At 41.0% G+C, this 21,068-nt stretch overlaps 1 protein-coding gene across 3 annotated transcripts in view; it reads right to left on the reverse strand.

Moving 5' to 3' along the window:
* The window catches only part of ANKFN1 (ankyrin repeat and fibronectin type III domain containing 1), a 379,429-nt gene that overhangs the window by 145,495 nt on the left and 212,866 nt on the right, over positions 1 to 21,068 (reverse strand). For all 3 annotated transcript variants that reach the window (XM_072779922.1, XM_072779921.1, XM_072779919.1), the window contains exon 3: positions 9,312 to 9,446. In XM_072779922.1, coding sequence (XP_072636023.1) covers positions 9,312 to 9,446 — 135 coding nt within the window. The remainder of the gene's footprint in view (positions 1 to 9,311; positions 9,447 to 21,068) is intronic.

Below are 21,068 nucleotides of genomic sequence, written 5' to 3' on the forward strand. Positions count from 1 at the left end.
CACATAATAGGAGTCTAAGAAAGAGAGGGAGGAGGGGGAGAGAGAATATTTGAAGAAATAATGGTCAAAAACTTCCCCAAATTGATGAGAAGCATTAACCTACACATTCAAGAAGCTCAATGAACACCAATAGAATACACTCAAAGAGATTCACACCTACATAACATCATAATTAAGCCACTAAAGGCTAAAAACAAAGAGAAAATCCTGGAAACAAGAAATAACTAATTACATACAAGGAATCCTTAGGAAGATTTACAGCTGATTTTTCACCAGAAAACCATAGAGGCCAGAGGGAAGTGGGATGACATATTCAAAATGCCAAAGAAAGATCGTCAAATAAGAATTTCTCTATACAGTAAAACAACTCTTCAAAAATGAAGATGATATTAAGACATTCAGGGATAAACAAATACTAAGAGAATTTGACAGCAGGCCTTCCTTACAAAAATATTAAAGGGAAGGACGCATGGGTGGCTCTGTCAGTTAAGTGTCCAATTCTTGATTTCAGCTCAGGTCATGATCTCACAATTGTGAGATCAAGTCCTATGTTGGGCTCCCTGCTCAGCAGAGAGTCTGCTTGAGATTCTCTTTCTCCCTCTGCCCCTCTTCTCCTCTCTAAAATATATATAAATAAAACTTTTTTAAAAAAGAGAAATATTAAAGGGAATCCTTCAGGCTGAAATGAAAGGATACTAGACAGTGACTCAAATCCACACAAGGAAAGAAAGAACATTGGTAAGGAAACCATGAAGGTAAACATAAAAGGTAATATAAAACAATATAAGTCTATCTTTTGTTTATAACCCTTTTATTCTCCTTTCTGATTTAAGACAATGAAATGAAAATGAAATTAAAACAATTCTATTTATTATAGCATGACATTAAAAAGATTTAAATCCTGAGGAATAAATTTAACAAAAGAAGTACAAAATATATTAACCTTTCCTCAGTTCCTGTTTTCCTGTGCTATATGATTCCTTTTGGGGACTTTACTAACATATTGTGTAATCCCTAGAGCGTCCAGAAAAGTGTCTTAAAAATGGCAACAGTACTCTCTGCATTTTTGTATTAAATTGACCTGGGAGAAAAAAAGAGACTCACTTGTTGAATGAAATATCTGATGGGTAAAATAGATACAGAATCCTAAGAGGAGAACTAGCAAGGAAATTATTTTCATTATGTTACATCTGGAATATTACTCTTTAGAGGGGATTCCTTGTTAGCCATTTTTACTGAAACAGAATGAGATCTATAGCTCTGTTTTATTCCATTCTTCAACTTCAAGATAATCATTTTGGTTTTAAGCACAGTATTAAAAGTAGGGACTTTGGGGTGCTTGGGTGGCTCATATGATTGGGCCAGTGACTCTTGATTTTTGAGTCAGGTCATGATCTCAACTCAGGTCATGATCTCAGGGTCATGAGATCGAACCACAAGTCAAGCTCTGCACTCAGCATGAAGTCTTCTTGAGAGTCTTTCTTCCTCTCCCTCTGCCCCTCTTGCTTATGTTCTCAATCTCTTTTTCTCTCAGATAAATAAATAAATCTTTTAAAAAGGTAGGGGCTTTGATGTCAAGTCTGATCTAACTTTGGATCTGGCTCTTCTACCTATTAACTGCATGACATTGGGCAAATTATTTACCATCCCTAAGCTTCAATTTCCTTAACAGTATTCTGTATCTGAATTATAAAAGTCATGTCTAAAAAGAATAGTAGAGTTTTTTTTTTTTATATATATTTATGATAGTCACAGAGAGAGAGAGGCAGAGACACAGGCAGAGGGAGAAGCAGGCTCCATGCACCGGGAGCCCGATGTGGGATTCGATCCCGGGTCTCCAGAATCGCGCCCTGGGCCAAAGGCAGGCGCCAAACCGCTGCGCCACCCAGGGATCCCGAATAGTAGAGTTTTAAATGTTTAGCAGAGTGCCTGAAATAAATAGATGTTCAAAAAAAAATTCATTTCAGGCCTACTGTTCTCAGGCAACTACTGGGCTGTTTTTTGACACTACAGATTAGGTTTCCTTTCTGAATTTCATACAAATGGAATAATCACTATGCACTTTTTAAAAATCTGCCTTCTTTAACTCAGCTTAATTATTTTGAGATTCACCCACATTGTTATATCTATCAGTAAGTAGTTCTTCACTTTTTATTGCTGAGTAGTATTATGTTGGATGGGTATAACCACTATTAATAAAATTTTAGCCATCATTTTAATAAGAAAAAACTCTTGAGAGTTTCTCTAAGAAAATAAATATATCTTTTGTTTTCTTCCTTCAAAGAGGCTCTAGGGGCCCTGAGAGGCAAAGAGAAGGGCAAACAGATCTGTTGATTGAAGTTGGGCTGGTCTCTGCAACACAGCTATAGGACCAGAATTTAGGAGATAGGAAGACACGCTATATGGGAAAGCTAGTCTCTAGTTTTATACTTTTGTTTTCCATCCTAATAGTTTCTTTTCTCCCACAATATTTAATAAAGGTTATGTTAAATGTTACAGCCTGCCAGATATTTAAGGGAAAAAAATACCAATTCTATACAAAACTCTTCCAAAACTTTGGTTTCATTTTAAGGCTAACATTGCCCTGATACGAAAACCAGAAAACAGGCATTACAAGAAAACAAAGCTATTGCTCAATGTCTCTCACAAACATAGACACAAAAAAGCTCAGCAAAGTGTTAGCAAGTAAGACCCAGCAATATACATAAAGGATACATGATGTTTCATGATCAGGTAGGGTTTATTCCAGGAAAGCAGGGTTAGTATAACATTCAACCACTCATCAATGTAATTCACTTCATTAACAGAATAAAAGAAGAAAAATCATATGGTCATCTTCATAGATGCAGAATAAGAAGAATTTGACATGATTCGATATCTGTTTACTGAACCAAAAACAAGAACAAAATGAAACAAAACAAAACAAAAAAAACCTTTCAGGAATATAAGGGAACTTGTCAACCAGATGAAGAGAATCTACAAAAATCTATAGACTTATACTTAATGGTTAAAGACCAAATGCTTCCTCCTAGGATCAGAAGCAATGCATGGATGTCCATTCCTCTCTCTCCTATTATACCGGACATTCTAGCTAGTGTAGCAAGGCAAGAAAAGGTATAAAGACTGGAAGGAAAGAAGCATAACAGTCTTCTTTTGCAGATAACATGAACATTTTGTAGAACGGTCTAATAAATCTACAAAAATCTACTCAGCAATAAATGTAACGAAATGTATGCAAAACTTGTATACTCGGAACTCCATGACACTAATGAGTAAAATTAAAGAAAACCTAAATAAATAGAGATGTATACTTTCTTCATGGATCAAATCAGAACTGATATTATTAAGATGTCAATTCTTCCAAACTGAACTCTAGATTCAATGCAGGGTGGTTTTTTTGTTTTTGTTTTTGTTTTTTTAGAAATCAAAAAGCTGATTCTGAAATTTTTATAAAAATGGAAAGGATCTAAAATAGCCAAAACAACTTTGAGAAAGAACAAAGTTGGAAGGCTTACACTACCTGATTTAAAGACCTGCTATAAAGTCATAGTAATCATGATCTGTGGTATTGGTATCAGGACAGCTCTTCAGATAAAGACTGTGACATAAAGATAGGTACATAGATTTAATGAAACCAAACAGAGAGCCCAGAAATAGCATGCACATATATGATCAACTGATTTTTGACAACTGATTTTTGGAAAACTGAAATTTTCCAACAGAGAGCATCAGAACAATGAGGTGTCCATATGCAAAAATAAAACCTCAGCCACTACTTCATCTCCTATATAAAAAATTAACTTGAATTGAAATATAGACCTAACTGCAAAAGCTCACACTATACAACTTCTTCTAGAAGAAAACATAGGAGAAAATCTTTGTGAACTTGAATAAGAAAATGATTTATTAAAAGAGGCACTGAGAGCAGAAACCATAAAATAAATTGATGAATTGCACTTTATGAAAATTAAAAACTTCTGCTCTTTATTACACCCTAATACCAGCTACACTTTTAATACACCTGGAGGCAAGCTTTAAGGAAAGAGTGAAAGTTTCCTGGAGAATCCATATCCAAAATGGCAAAAACAGTCTGTGGAGAGAGAGAGAGGAGTTTCCCCAGGTTTACTTTAAAACCACCTGTTCCCTGGGTTCTGGCTGCTTGCTCCCGTAGAGAGCTCTGGCTGCCACCTTCATCCTGTCCCCAAATACCAGCTGTGTCAAGTGAAGGGCGGGTCTGGCATGGCCCCCACTGTGCTTGCTGTGGCATTGGCTGCAGCAGCTCTGACCCAGTCAGACTCACAGAGGGAGGCTCCAATTTTACTCATGGCCACCCCAAGGGACTGGGTCACACTATCTGGAAATGTGAGAAACTGGACCAATGAGAGGTAGGAGATTGGAAGGAGCTCTCAGATAATTTCTTCTCCGTTCTTCCCTTGTGGACTGTTTTGAGGGCTTCTTGGAAGCAATCACACACAAACCACTAGATGTGTTTTCTTGTGAAGCCATGGCTAGTTCAGTAACAAACGATCTATTTTCATGTTTCCTCCTTGACTCAGTTCCCTTTTTCCTTGATGGCTTGACTCTTGGTGTCCTGAGGCTGTGTCTCCCAATACCCAACAGAACATTCATGATTGGTTTTGCCTCAGGTTTTGCTTTCACAGGGTAAGAAAAAATGTAATAATAGCCTTCGGAGAAAGTTGGCACCATTATTATATTATTATTTTGCAAACAAAGAAACTGAGGCCCATAGAATTTGGGTAACTTCTCCAAGATCCAAATAACCAGTAAATGGAGGAGGCAGGATTTATTCTGACTCCAAAGTCCATGGTCTTAGCAAATCTACTATTATTCTGCCTGAGGGAGCTTGGTCTGGCTGCCTGTCAGCTTCTTTCTAGACCTTGATTCTAAAGAGAAGATCTTGACCTCGTTATGAGTTCTGGCACGTCCAGAGTCCCTGATTCACAGGAGCTTGCTTCTGGGACTTTCTCATCATATTTGTACTGTGAAAAAAGACCTGAGCCAGTTTGGATGAGGAGCAGTTGTAAGACAAAGCATATTAGAAACAGGAACTCTAGCCATTCTTGACAGCTGGGTAGACAGATACATTCAGTGAAGGGAACATTTCTGACTGGGACAAGATTGCTCTTCAGGCTGTGATGTGAACTAGGGACCTTCACACTTCAACCTGCCTGTCACTAGACAGAAAAGAAAGTGTGACCCTTCTCCTATTCCCCACCTGCTGTTACCATGACAGGTATGTCTCTGATTGCTAAAGAGTGGCCAATTCTATTACACTGATAATATATAACGGTATGGAAGCAACCTTTCAAGTTCCTGTGCATCTAAAAACATATTTTCAGTTATTCAGTGATAAGTTTTGAAAAGTCAGTGGTTACTTCACAGCAGGAAGAAGATTGATTTTTGAAGTTTAAAAGGATGTTTATGAGGAAGCAGGTGAAAAGACAATTAATTTTGATTCTATAGTTTAATAAACCCTTTGGGTGACCTACTTTGGTAGTCTATATATGCTGTGATAGATCCTGGGAATTCAAAGGTGAATAAGACACCCTCAGAAGGTGACTGACAGTATTAGTTTGCCTAGGACTAAGCGGATTCCTGGGAGGCAGGACTTTCAGTGCTAAAACTAGGGAAGTCCCAGGCAAATTGAAACAAGTTGATTACCCTACCTGTACCCCAACATGGTGATAGGCTAATGAAGAAGACAGTTATGCAAGTGTGTGTTTGTATGAAATAGTGTGATACGTGAAATTATGAAATAGTGATAATGGCTTTTACTTCTATAGCACTTTCTAAGTCAGGCACTATTTAGAATAATGCCTTTATGTGTATCAGCTCTCTGTATCCCATAACAGTCTTGTGAAGTAAGGACTATTATCCCCATTTTACATAGAAAGGAATTGAGGTACTACTAAGGGGGCAGATCTGGGATTCAAACACAGGCAATATGGATCTGAGAGTTGATCTGAGAGCTAAGCCTCTCAACACTGCTCTCAAATGTTTAAGGCAAGAAATAGCATAGAGGAGTGAGTGACAGTAGGTGTCATGGGAGAAGAGGGTATGGGAGAATGGGTTAGAAATGGTGATGACCGAGCAAGATTTTGAACAGTGAATGAAGAATCAACCAGCAGGAAGGAAAGGAAAGGGCATTCCAGGTATAATAACTCAGGTTAGGACATGTGATAGTGTTGCTGGTTGGTCAGTGCCCACAGGTGCCCTAATAGAATTCTTCTGGGCTCTGACATTTCCAAAGGGCCTTTCATCTGCCACACAAAGACCTTTGGAAAGGAGCCTTGAGAGATAGCAGGACCAGACCAGCAAGGGCTTTGCATACCATGATGAGTGACAATAGATTTCACTTTTCACAATGGAGAAGCACTAGAGAAAGCCTGAGATTTGCATTTTTAGAGAATCACTCTGGTAGTATCCAGAGGGTGGTTTGAAGGGAAGAGGGCTATAGTGGGACCAGTGGCAGGGGACAGCCAAGTATAAGGCTGTTGAAAATCACAATGAGAGCTGGTGACTTCCACTCCAAGATGTCACAATGGGGATGGAGAAGGCTGGGCAGATTAAAAAGAGAGAGGAAGGAAGATGGACCAAATGTAGTTAGTGATTAGATGGAGGGACTTCAGGAGTTAGGAACCTGAGGATAACTTTTGTTAGCTCTGCTTGGTTGACTAGGTGCAGAATGGCTTACCAATAATTTTTTTAAAAAGAGAGGAATGTAAGAGGAAAACTGGATTTAAAAGGGGAAAGGTAGTGAGTTCAGCTTTCCACATGTGACTTTCAATGGCCTAGAGGAAAAATAGATGGTATCTTTTAATCCAAACATCCCATAAAAAGAAGGAAATGGCTTGTCCTAAAGCCTACTTAGCTTTCTGATTAAGAGTTAAGTGATAAAGGGTTGGTTGGTTAAGCATCCAACTATTGGTTTCAGCTCAGGTCATGATCTCAGGGTGGTGAGATCAGGCTCCACAGGCTCTGCACTCAGTGGGGATCTGCTTGAGAGTCTCTTTCTCTCCCTCTGCCCCTCCCTCTGCCCTCTGGCTTGCACATGCACACTCTCTCTCAAATAAATAAGTAAATCTTAAAAAAAAAAAAGAGTGAAATGATTATTACAAGAGAAGTTCTTGGAGATAGGTGTGAAATAGATAGAAAGCAGAAGAATTAATACAGTATTAATGCAACATCCTTTGGGTTTCCCGTGAGGAAGAAAATACTGAATACATTCATTTATGATAAGCTATGAGGGTCTCAATTTATTATTCCCCCTAAGAAGATTTCTTTTGTAAAAGACAGCAATATTTAATTGAATCTCTGATGAAAGAATTTCAGGTACCTTAATCCTAGAGACGGGATAATTCTTTTGGCAGATGAGTTTTCTAGAACTCCTTAAATAAATCACAGTACATTTACAGCTGTGAATTCCATGTGCATGGGTATGGGGGTAATTTGAATGTAAATTCTATAATGGGTTCTACTCATCCTTGAACTAACTCCTCCAAAATGTTCATTTCAAAACATTTAAGATCTTCAGTATCTCAGCATCATAAGTATAGGGAAGTCACTTATTACTGATTAATATTGATAAAAATTATTTACATGATCTATTTATTTAAAGTTGTGCTTTTAAAATGCCATTTTCCACTCTATTCTCCCCTTCTAGTCCCCTGAGTGTGATCATGCTTCCTTTAGAGTACCCTGTATCCCTTTGATGGGGAAGGTGTATATATCTCCTCATTCCCACATAAACCCTCATCCATAGGTTTCTGATGCATGGTCTCTGGATTAACGTAAACAACAACCTTGATTACCTACTGCATCTTTAATTGGAAAGCTTTAAGTAGTATCTCATGGATAGATTAGTTGAGCTTAGCATGTCTTCTTTAAAATAATCAGGAATAGAAAAAAAAAAAAAAAGGAAGAATGGAGATCCAGGTAGAGTGAGGGAATTTCCTAAAGACACATAGTCTGGGAATGAGCAAAAGTGCCCTACTATCCTGATATCTCTAATCATTAGTCAATTCCATCTCCTTCCTATTAGAATGCCATCAGTTCTGAAAGAGTCAAATCACATGGGAGAATGATGCTGCTCTTGTGATTGAGTGGCCTGGGATACTTTCCACTCTGCAAAACTTTGCCCATCTCTCAGATTTCCTAACTTCGGTTTTGATTTAGGGAAGCATGCTGCTCACTCTTCTGCCATCATCCATCTTTGTCAGCACCCAAGGCCACAACTCCATCTGAATGGCCAGTGATACGTTGCAGATAGTGTGCAACAAAGATAGTAAACTCTGTATGACCTTTATATGGATTCTGAACCAACTAGAAAAGGATTTGGTGCTGCCATAAAGCCTTGCAGTAACCAGGCAAAGAAAAGACCAAGAAGACATGGTAGTGGTAGCAGTGGTTGGAAAAGCAATCGCTTTTGCCATTCACGTTCCCCCTCTGCAGAGGCTGGCTTGCATTTTATTAGGAAATGAAGAAATCAAGTAAGTACAGGGATTTTGTGTTCCAGCATAGAAGCAAAATCAGACTGGATTATCAATGGTACTTCCAGTGGCCTTGGCGGGGCCCAAGACCAGCATGGGTAACAAGACGCTTAGAGTGTTCCACTTTGAACCTAATATTCCCTACCAACCATATATCTTCACAGAATAAGAAAAGGATATAAGGCATATGGGTACAAAAGTAGCACTGGATCAAGCAAGAGTTTACATGGATGTCTACTGTGTGCCCTTAGCAGCTATCCTTGATATCACAGTCATGATGCTATTTATGGGCATGCTCACCCAGGATGCACAGAATACTGGTATCCCACCCTGCATGTCCAGCTGGATTAAAGGCAATATGTCTGGGTTTATATTTAGGATTATCAGCATGATGGGATCCATCTTTATCTAATCCAACAGGTATCTTATAGGTACTCAGGAACCGGATTAGAAAATGATCTTATACAACAAAAGAATATTTTACTTTTTCATAGCTATTGCTAATCAGTTAGGCAAGCACATAATGTCCTCAGGCTTGCTACAAACAAAATGTCTAATTATCGGACATGGGGGCTTCCCCGCCCCCACTCTTGACTCCCCACATGGACGCCTACATGCTACTGCAGACCACTCTATATGTGCTGGTGTGCATCCTTCATGGGCTGCCTGCAGCTAACTTTGGAAGATGCAGATTTTTTGGTATCATTTAAACTGCAGCAACACATACACATTTAAAAAATAATCAGTGAATTAGAAAGCCCCACATTCATATGAAGAAAGACAACAATGAATTTTACTTACCAGTTCAGGTTGTTCGAGGCAGCAGAGGAACAAGTTGTTGGTAATTGTCCAGTGCTCTCATTCAATAAATCACACTGGCTTTGCTTTCTCCTGTGGCTCAGCCTCTGCGCAAAGCAAGCGAACCTCCTTCCTATTCTGTGTAAAGAATAAAATGCGAACAGGATCACTACAGGCAAGAGCTGAAGTCCATGATCACTAAGCTACTCTTAATGCAAAATAAAAGAGCAAATGATGCACAGGGAGAGAAGGGGAGAGGGAAACAGCTTGGCTCAGAATCTAGGTGTATTCTCAGGACTATAGCCCTGAAAAGGCTCGATTTCTCTTGTGCGCTGTAGTAAAGGGATGCCATGACTTCAGTGTGTCTTTAGCCTTTTGTATCTGTGAGGTCCATTAGGAACGGCATGCAGGGACAACAAGCTTCATGGCAAACAAGCCTGAATCAGAACGGGCTGTCATTCAAGGATGAGCAAAGGGGCAGCAAGGCAGCCAGTTAGCTTTGCACTATATCAACTGCAGGCAAAGGAATATCGTCTGGCATGCAAGAGCCCATCCAGAAATCTGTGACTGCAAGTGATCTACAGCTCTCCTGGGACCAGACACCCCCTTACTCCCACAGCTCACGGGGATGAGAAGCACACAGGTGGCCACCACATCCCCTCACCTAAGGCACCTGTGCAATCCTTTACAAGCTCCCAACAAGAGCAAAGAAAGCTCCAATCCAGTCAGGGCTGCTCAGGCATTGCTGGAGTTTTTGTCTGAGCAGGTTCTGGGGAAGTAGTCAGTGGATCTGGGACTTAGGACACCAAGAGGCTCGATCTTAGGAGGAAGATTCCAGTGCTTCTTTCATGCCGGCTCTGTATGGGTGCACCTGGCTCCTTTCATGACGTTACGCTTTACATGACTAATGAAACACACAGAATAAATTTCCTAGAAAGCCGCTTATTTAGGCATTTTTCATGTTTCTCTCTAAAATAAAATGGCAAATGACCTTCATAGGCTGCTTTATGTTAAGGAGACATTGTTGATTGAGAGCACGTGTTAAACCCTGCGCCACCCCCTCCCCCCAGCACACAGATACACACACACACACACATACACACAGACGTCCCTAGCAACAGCATTAAGAATCTTTCTAAAGATCTCTTCAGATTCTCTCTCTGCCAAATGAAAGCTTAGCTGCTATGATGACTTCAGAAATAGTTTTGGACCTTTCTACTAGGTACTGACTCTGGTGTGTTATTTATACCTGGAGCCAAATCAACTCCCAAATTTTGAATGTGACTCTGCAGCAAATCAGGAGAAAGTCTCTTGGTTATAAACAAGAGGGCAGAGTGTTATTCTTTGGCCTGGTAATTAATTAGAATCCTGGGAATGGCATCTTGTGTTCCTGAAACTCTCCTCCTTTCTAGAGAACATTTCACTGTGGTGGCTGACTCGTCCCTGACAAGTGACTACTCTGGAGTTGGGATCTGAGGCGAGGCTCAATGACTCATAAAACCTTCCAAAGGAGGGGCGTAGGTTAGCTTTAAACAATTGTCTGACTTTTTCTTTTCTCGTTCAAAAGGCAAAATCTCTCTTTGGAATATTTTTTCCCCTCTCCCTCTCCTTAGACTTATTTGTCCATGGAAGCATTGCATGAATAATCTAATTTGGCAATATTCGTGCCCTTGAGGTTCAGAAGGCTATTTTTTTCATCAAGGATTAAGAAAGAGTCAAGCTACCCTTTTGCAGCTTAAGCCTAAACGATTGCCAGGTAAAACTTTACCCTTATCTCTAAACAAACTTTGACTTTAACACAGATTTACTTAAATTCCATCTGCTGGGGATAGCCAGGTGACTGAGTCATTCTACTAAGGTTAGGGGCCACCTCCGAGGGGTCATGATTCAATCTGCTGTGCAAACCTAAGGGGATGAAGTCTTAGTAATAGTGGCATCGCTTCCAGGAGCAAATGCCTAAGACTCAGTCATGTCATGCATCCTCTGTCCATTGCATTCATTCATTAATCTACTCATTCTTTAATCTGCTCTTAACAAATAGGATTTAAATTTATTAAGTCCTTAGTTGGTGTGCCACATTGTGCCAAATACTTTAATGTTACCAAAAAGCTTATCAATGAAGTTATAAACTCCTTCACATACCTCAGCAAAATTCTCTGTAATCCAGCTCTGCCTACCTCTGTGGTCTCATTTCTTGCCCTCTTCCTACTTTCCCTTCATGCTGCAGCCTTTAAAACATCTTTCAGTTCCTTGGACATGCCATACTGCCTCTCAATTCCAGAATCCTGCAGATTATATTCTTCTGCCCCTACACTCGGTCCCTGTTGTCTGGTGAACTCACGTGCAGCGCTAGAGTCTTGGCTTAAGCATCATCTCTCTGAGATCCTTTTCTAGCCCTGTTAGGGTCCCCACTCCGCAGTCTAGAGCACCTTCACCTTGCCCTTTGTGACATCCATCACATTTTCTTACACTTACTTGTTTTACATCAGCCATCCCTATTTTGCTATGAGTTTAATGGCAAAGACATCTATTCACTCCTCAATTTCCAGTCTAGCATAATTCCTGGCACATAGAAGGCAATCAATAAATATTTAGTGAATGTTTTGTTGAAGTGCATAGCATGTATGTGTTGAGTGAATAAATAAAGCATTTCAAAGAATAATAGGGGTCTGAGAATGAAAAGGAACCCTAAAGTTAAGTTACTATATCTAATTTTTCTTGCCAAGTGGCCATCCACTGAGGTCTCACCTCCTCGGATTATTCCTTCTCCATTAATCTCAGCCCAGAGTAATCACACACTTACTTTGTCCCCCGTCCCCCGGCACTTTTACAGGATGTTCCTGCTTTTTGTTCTCCAGCTCTTTCCTAAGACTTTGCTTCCTCTCTACAGACTAGTATTCTCCATAACGCCTAGCATAAGCCTATAATTATTTGATGCTTGATTCATTCAATAACAAACATTTGAGCAGGGAGTTACTTGCTTTAGGAAGATTACTCTGTATTGGGGGAAGGATGTATTGCATTGGCCAGACCTAGACAGGACTCTAACAATGACCACAGCACAGAGATAGAACTTAAAAACAGCTCTGCGCTTTCTTTCCCTCCCCCCACTCCCATATCATAACACCCATGTTCTCATCTGGAACACTGAGAATGTTTGTTCCATACTCAGCACTTCCCCTCCACCCAATTCCACCCCCACAGTTAGCTCACTTGCTTAGGTTATTTGTGAACATGTCTCACTGCTTCAAGCTCCTTTGAAGACAGGGATTACATTTTAGTTAATTTGTATCTTCCTTCTCCAGCCCCTGCTCTGGCCAGGCCTGGTGTCTTGAAATAGTTAAGTTATTAAATCAGTATTAAGAAAGAAAAACATCTTATTTATGCAAAGTGGTGGATAAAGCACTAGCGTGATGTGGGGAGGGGAACAAAGATGAGGAGGTATCTTTTCAGAGATAAAAGGGCTCTTTGTAGGGAGAGAGAACTAGTACTCTCTTCCAGAATGCTTAGGCAAGATTCACAGGGAAGTCTGCAGTTGCACTGGATCTGCAAGTGTGAAGATCTCTTGAGGTTGAACAGAAGAGAAGGAAATGGGTCGATGCACAGAATTCCTAGAATGTTTAGGGAATGACAAATAATCCAGCTGGGCTGGAGTGAACGTGGACGGAAGATCTAATGGAATTCAGGCTACAGAAATAGGCTGGGGTGGGATTGAGATGTGCGTGGATGCCCTGTTAGGGTTTGAACTTGTTCCTGAAGGTGACAGGGATTTGGGCAGGACAATGGCAGGGCCGTGCATTAAGATCCCTCTGGTTTAGCCACTGTAGCCTGTGAACTGAGGCAGTGAGAGCCTGAGAGCCGGGAAGCAGGAAGATGACGATGGCGAGGGCCTGTGGAAATGGAAATCAGTAGCTGAAGGTGGGGCACACTCCGGAGGAGGACCTGTCCATGGCGCACCTGTGAGTGAGTGAAGACATGAGTGGGAGGAAGAAGCCTAAGATGACTTTGAACCTCTGTGATGGCAGATGATGGCAGCATCCATCGATCATCACATGCCATGAAGGCAGAGAAAAGAGCAGGAGGCCGAGTCCTTGCAGCCATGTGGAATGCGCCTGGGCTGCTCTGAAGAAGCCATTCAACAGCTGTGAAAGAGGTCAGTTCAGGTGGTGGCGGATGAACCACCCTGGCAACACACAGGGCCACTGGCAGGGGTGTGGGGGCAGAGTCACCCCGGGAAGAGGACTTCCAGGTGACGTGCTTCCCATCTCACAGCTGTTGAGCTTGGTAGAGGGGAGTCCAGCTGGGGATGAGATGGACTCCCCCTGGCTAAGTGACCTTGGGCAAGTTACTTTCTGCCTACCGGCTCTGAGCTCCCCCACTTGGCAAGTGAGGGAGGAGAGCCAGTTAACTTCAAAGGTCTGTTTTAGTATACTCTTCTCTGACTTGTGAAGTGCCACGTTGAGAATTTCAGAATACTTGTGAAACTAGGCCAAAGCCCACCAACATCAGAGGCTAGCAACATCCACCCTCTCCTGCGAAATCATGCCTATATTTTGAGAATGTCCATATATCACTGCAAATGCATGTCTGCCTTGTGGTTAGTTCCATGTGGTTTGTTTGTAAGACATAAATTTAAATTGATCACTTTTTGATGACCTTTTTCTAACAATTTTTCACTCTTTTTTTCAGCAAAGATTTTTTTAGGGGTGCCTTTTCATCAGAGTCTCAAATTAAATTATGGGAAGAAAGCAGCAGTCCCTTACTGTGGTCAGCAAAGAGTCTGGCCAGCCTACTTCCGCTCCCTAATCTCCTGACCTTCCTCAGGGCGCGGCCACTCAGTAACGGCTCCAATTCTTTTTTCAAAAATAAAATGTGCTACTTATCAAAAGCTGCTAAAAAGGAGACAAAAAAATAGGAAAAGAAAACTAACACCCCAGGGTGTATCTGAACATGCTTATTATGTGCGAAGTTGTTAGTAATGAATGTAAAACTCTTCCTCCTCCTCCCTCTCAATTACTAAGCCCCAAAGAAAAAAGGAAACGGGGTGGGGGAGGGCAGTGGCTATTCAGTCCAAAGCAGACCTTTTCTAAAGGTGCAGCCTGTTCATAGGCAAGCTATTTCTTGATTATTTTGTTTTAAGCACCAGCTGACCTTTCAGACTAAAAGTAAAGGTCCCAAAATATCCTGAGAAACTCTCTCTTGGGGTTCCCCCACCCAAGTCTTGGAGAGACTAGACTCTATGACATTCAGAAAGACTCTTCAAAAAGAGATGGGCTGTGTGACTTCTGCTGTGATTTGATGACAGAGTGTTTATCTGAACTAATCAATTGAGATTTTCCATGGTTGCATTTTTGAGAAATGGGATTCTCTTAAGGAGGTTACAAACACTTCACTGAAAGCTTTCCAAGAATGGCTTCATGCCGCCTCTCAGCAGCCTCTCGCCGGGCTGTAGCACCGATGTGATAATCAGAGTCCGAGCTTCTGAAAAGTCTTCTTGTTCTGGCAGCCACCCTCCTCTCAGTCATCATAAGAATTCTTAAACTATGAATCCCCTATTGTCTGTGTGAGCCCGGGATCCCCCACACCATGCCGAGGAAGGAATGTGAACCTCCTAGGTCTGGTCCTAAGCCTCAACCCTGTCCAGCAGGTCACAAAGCCCCATTGATACTCAGCTCCAAAGTTTTATCATAATTCTTTATCTGCTCAGCCCCATATATCCTCTCGGGCAGTCAGGAGACGTTTGGTAATGAAGCCCATTTATCCTCATTTTCTCAATTGGCACACTTAAAGTTCTAATATTTATGTTCACACTGTCCTAATTTTGAATGTCAAAGATACTACACGAGACAAGTAGCATTGCCAAAGGATAATTGAACCTCACAGGAGAGTTCACCAGAGTCTAATGCGTGACGTGGTTTGTCATATTGCAATCATTGCATCACCAATACTTAATTTTAATAGTGTGGTGGAAACAGAGTAACAAACGCTGCCATTTATCAAACACCTTCCGTGTGGCCTGCAGCAACATCACTGAATTCTCACACTGTAAAGAGGATTATCCACTTTTTATTGGTGAGGAAACTATGGCTCAGAGAGATTAATTAACTTGTTTCTGTGCATTCAGGGGCTGAGGGGAGACTCAAACCCAGATCTCTGACTGCAAAGCTCATGGCATTTGTACCTGGCTCCTTTGCCTCTCACCAGAAATGCAATTTGTGAACCGCTTTAAATTAGTATAACACAGCTATTTTTCATCACAAATACGTGAAGGATTTTGAACTTAGGACTGCTAAAAGGTTTTGGCCAACTGAATAACGAGATCTGTTGTGATAAGTATTAGCACCGTGTCAGGTCAGAGTAGGAATTTGTGACATATGGTTCACCTATCAATAGGTGGCAGTATTCACCCAAATCTCTCCAAGAGGAATTAGCACAGGTCACTTCTCTTTACAACCATCCCCAAGGCCATCTGCATTCTTTGATACACTGGATTTTATCATAAAGAATAGCATTTACAATAATTGGGCTGTTAACAGGATCTTCATCATGCCTTTGGAGAGTGAGATCTGGACTGTAGTGAGTTGTCTGGGAGGGCAATGTGCCATCACAGAGACTTTGGGACCCCTCTCCATTCACAACATTCATTTTGGCCATTTCTTTGGGGGAGGTCTTTTATCTGCAACTGGAAGCCAAAGATGATTTGTGTGTCTTCATTTACTTTAAGAATGTTATGCCGAATTTTTGAGTAATTTAAAAATGAAATTATTAATGCACTAGGATTTGGTAATTCAGATGTTCATAATTCAAAGAAAGTTTGCTCAGATAAGGACAATAAAGCAACTGGCAGACCTCATAGTTTCGACAAGGTTTCAAAACCTATGTACGTGTACATCTACCTGTCAAACCATATGAATCTTCACCAGGATGTATGAAAACCAGAGTCTATAAAGTAAGTGCTCAATGCACAAGTCAAAGTGGTCAAGTTGATGAGTTAGAGTACCAAAGCCTAAATGATTACTGGGTTTCAGGCAGACTCTTCCTCTTCCTCCTATTCCTACATATCCTCTTATTCTTTCTTCTCTTTTTTCTGTAAGGGAAATCTTCATATCATCTTTAGTTAAAAGTAGTAGCATAGAATCTGTCTCTATTTTCCAACTGCTAATAAGAGTCTGCCTGGTAGGATTTGGTTTTACAAAGTCAAGAAAACAGGTACAGTGGTCAATAATAGGATAAGCTGAGAGATTCTTAGGCCTATTTTTTAAAAAAAGATTTTATTTATTTATTCATAAATAAATAAATAAGAGAGACGCAGAGACGCAGGCAGAGGGAGAAGCAGACTCCATGCAGGGAGCCCAATGTGGGACTCCATCCTGGGACTCCAGGATCATGCCTTGAGCTGAAGACAGACACTCAACTGCTGAGCCACCCAGGCACCCCTTTTAGACCTATTTTTATGTTGACTTCCCCATTTTCATTTTGGATACCTGGAACTGATGGTCATAAACGACGACCAAGAAGCACTAAGAAATTAGGTAAGATGAGGAGTCCTGACTCTTAAAAATTACGAATTTGACTCAAGTAAGATTTTCAGGAGACCAAATTCTCTCAAAAGAGTTCAGATTGGCTGGTGGATGAAGGTGGAAGTCTTCACAGATGGCATATTAACTTCTCTTTTATGTTCCCAAACGGAATGAGTGTCTTTCTCTCCTCCCTCTGTAAGCATTCATAATTATGTTAGCCTGCTGTGCACAGTCTACCTTTGCTCGAGTTAGTTACTTGGGGCCCCACTGCCCTTACTGGACTAAGATCTCCAGGACAGCAGAATCCAGGCCTCTCTAACTTTTCAATTGCCTCTCAGCTCAAGGACTTGGACCCTGTGTATGGTAGATGAAGTTCAACGCATGTATATCTAGTTGAACTGAATTAAGGAGAATCTATATGAATGTATTTTACACTTCTGTCCATAGGTTTAAAGAAAAATTACAGCTTGGGTTTTGGAAACTATACATGGGTCACATTTCTTGTTTGTCATATGGTTCTCCCATTTTAGGATAGCATTGGTAAGTGACCATAGGAGTATCATGCCAAAGCCCACCCCACCCCCTGGAACCATTAATTAACTAATTTTATATCCCTGGCAAGACTACCTTATTTTGTAGGATGCCCTGGCCTCATGAAGATTAAATGCAAAGATAGGCAAAAAAAGCCCTCACAAGGTATGTTAAGTGACCCACATCTAGTGGATCATTCTAATCGCTAATGTTTCCTGCTTTTGTGGTTTAGAGACCCAACCTGCACTGAAAAGCCCAACACTACAATGCTGTTTCCTAATGGTAGCTATCATTGTTTCCCATATTAGGGCATAGCTAAGCACAAGGGGAGACATTCATCTTCAAAAGCTTACAAAATTACATTCAACCCATTAGGCGTATCAGGAGCTATTGCCATGCTTGGGAAATGAATTACCCAGCTGAATATCACAGGCTAATGAAGTTGTCAGCAGCAACAGTGCAGCCGTAGATTGTCTGATTACATGTTGACTGTGCTGGCCATTCAGGGACACACCGGGAAGGAAATAGTTGTCATATTGTCCACCACATTCTCAGCTCTGTCCCCAGCCATGGTAATAAACCTGATATCCCTAGAAGCACATGGAAAACAATAACAGCAACAAACCACAGAGAGCATCCTCTTATTCCTGGCATGGCTGGAGTCACTCTCTTCCTGTGGCTCCAATCTGTCATCTTCTTTAAAAAAATGACCATGACAAGGAGTGTAAGTTTAGATTCTGGTCTTCCAAACAAACATTTCACAATGGGCTTCCTTAGTCTTTGTTAACCTCAAAATAAACAGCAGTCCAGCAAGAAAGCTTTAACTACGTGGGTGGGATTTACACCTCTCTTGTGAGTCAAAGATGGGGGCAGGCTGAGTTGTTCCTTTCTGTAGAAAGGTCTGCTTGAGCAGGTTGATAGGTAATATCTTTTGACATCAACTGGAATCTTCTCAAGGATTCTTTTTTTTTTTAAACCCCAAGCCCAAAAAACCCACAAAAACCCAAAAACAAAAGTCAAACAACCTGAAGTTTTCTCCTCTCCTAATTAAGTAGGTTAAACTAGATGACTTCAAAGCAACTCCCAGCTCTAACATGCTCTGATATTAAGAGGCTACTAGAGCACTTAGCACATAAAAGAATATTTGCCACAAAGACAAAATGCTTTATTTCTACCCAGTGACGGCTGGTTTGTACAGGAAATAGTTCTGGTACTTCAGAATCAACAGACATGAACTTTCTTTCCCTATAGTGCAGTGAAATCCACTTTAAGCATGTGTTATTTATCAGGAATGCTTGCTTTAAAAATGAAAAAGAATGTAATGTATCTCACTCATTAATAGAACACTGCATCTATTCATGTTTTCTTTGGATAAAACCAACAAGATGTCTATGTTGGAGGGGATGGTGCTCTTTAAGTGCTTACCATATTACACAGGAGCATTGGATATCCTTTGATTACCTTAGGTGGCCCCATGCAGTGGGTAGTGATTTGCATGAGTAACCTGGGTAGTTTTGGTGGTGAGTGAGGAAAGCCACAGAGCAAATTCTCCTTTCTTCACCCTCATTTTTTTTGTCTCCTGAGCACCAATCACAATGGGTTTCCAAAAATTTGGGGATACTTCTGCTTGGAGATAAGTCCAGGTTTAAGTTGTATTCTAGATCCCTATGCTCAAATTTCAGAGAGGGTCCCCTGACCCTTGGTTAACTAATAAATAAATCTCAAGAGGTCTTCCCTCTTTTTCAGATTTTTCTTCTCTATTTACTTTGCAGCCTGAGAGTCCCTCAGATAAGCCCTGTGTGGCTGGCTTAGGATCCTGCCAATCTGCTTACCTGCCCATCTCCACAAGAAATACCTCACCCATTTGACAAATGGTTTATGTCCACGAATTCATGACACCAAATCTTAGTAGAGAAGAGAGAATTCTTTGTAATTAATCACAGAGAGAATTAAAAATGCTGAGGTAAAGAAGTGAGGACATTCATCTTATTTGTACCTCCAAACATACCGTAGGAAGACCTGTGGTCTTCCTGTGTGATAAGACCCAGCAATTATAAAGGGAGTCTACACTTAAAAACTGGACTGCAAATGCCACTTTACCTATTCGAATTGCTCTCTGCTGAAAGGGAAAACTTCTTCCTCTTTCTCCTAAAAATGCCAGGTCAGGTTTGCCATACAAGTATCAGGAGCATCTGACCTAAAGCACACAGCACCAAAAAAGGCATTTAATGATTGGAGAAAAAAGAAAAACAGAGAAAGCAATAAAAGGAAAGTTAAAGAGGTCATAGTTGTGTTTTAAAGAAAGCTTTAAAAATTCATCTGGTTAACTTTTAGCCTCATCTTTCTTGTTCCAGCCAATAAGGGGCTGCACCTTATAGACATTGGCGCAGCCCCTTTATTTCCGGCCTAGTTCTTCTGTCTTCAGCCTCTGTACCAGAATCTGAACCCCCATGAGAGCAGACCCATGAGCAGTTGAATGGGGTGCTCTGGCCACTTTGTAAGATTGCTCAGTGGAGCTTTTTCAAGGACTGCATATGCAAGTACTCAAAGTAACTCTTCTATGGCATTGTCAGACCTACCGGATGCACCTCGCAGGAGAGCAAGGCACTGAATGGAATTAAAGGCTCAATGGCTCATTCACTTCATTCATTACTTGAGGGAAAATCCAAGACTTGGCTCAGAGAGGATTAAAAGGACTGCAACAGGCGCCTTCCATCAGGGCTGCCAATCTAGCTAGGTCAGACTCCTTTTGGTTTGAAAGGCGGTCACAGAGTCTCACTTATTTCATTACTCAAAATTCAAATTCAGTGTATCAAATACAGCCAGATCTAGTTATTCCTAAGTGATTTACCTGAAACATCAAGGAAAGTAGGGATTTCCCTGAGAGTCCAACTCCAAAATACATTTCCTTCTCAAATTAAAACACACACACACACACACACACACACCCACTACAGATTCACCATCTTCTCCAGATTTGTAAGTGAGAAAATCAAGTGTTTAGAAGCATTTACACTTCATCGACCAAATATTAATTTAGTGCAATGTGACATATGGGCAGGAGAAATTGTGGCTATTTAAACTGATTAAATCAAAACCACGTAGGCTGAGGAGAGTTATGTGTAGCCTAGTGAAACACAGTTGCCCTGGAACAAGAAGAGTTTATTTTGAGCTCGGCAGCACTGTGCAGTTGATATGGAGTAGATTTCTGCCTGAGATGGCATTAGGTGTCACACAAAGACCCCAGGCTTACAGTGAGAGGATTCTGAGTTCTGTTTGAAAAGAGCCATAGCCACTTTCAGCTACCTTAGAACCATTCACCTCTTCCCTTCTTCACACCTACATGTTCTTTTGCTCCACTTTTCCATCCTACTACTTTTCTTCACTCTGTCCCAGAACCTGAATTCCTTTTTAGGACCCCTTCTTAGTGAATCCCTTTGGTCTGGGATCCACTGTAGGAAAAAGTCTAGGATATTGGCAATGAAATGCCACTTAGGGTCAGGAGATGTGTATAATAGGCTTGGGTTTGCCATTTGTTAGTGGTGGAGTCTTTGGCAGGCACTTGACTTCTGTGTCTCAATTTTCTCATCTATATAATGGAATTAATAGTAGTCACCCTGCCTGGGCAGCCCAGGTGGCTCAGCGGTTTAGTGCCGCCTTCAACCCAGGGCCTGGTCCTGGAGACCCGGGATCGAGTCCCATGTCAGGT

Source organism: Canis lupus, chromosome 16 (assembly GCF_048164855.1).
Source record: "Canis lupus baileyi chromosome 16, mCanLup2.hap1, whole genome shotgun sequence".
In the NCBI taxonomy this organism is placed as follows: domain Eukaryota; kingdom Metazoa; phylum Chordata; class Mammalia; order Carnivora; family Canidae; genus Canis; species Canis lupus.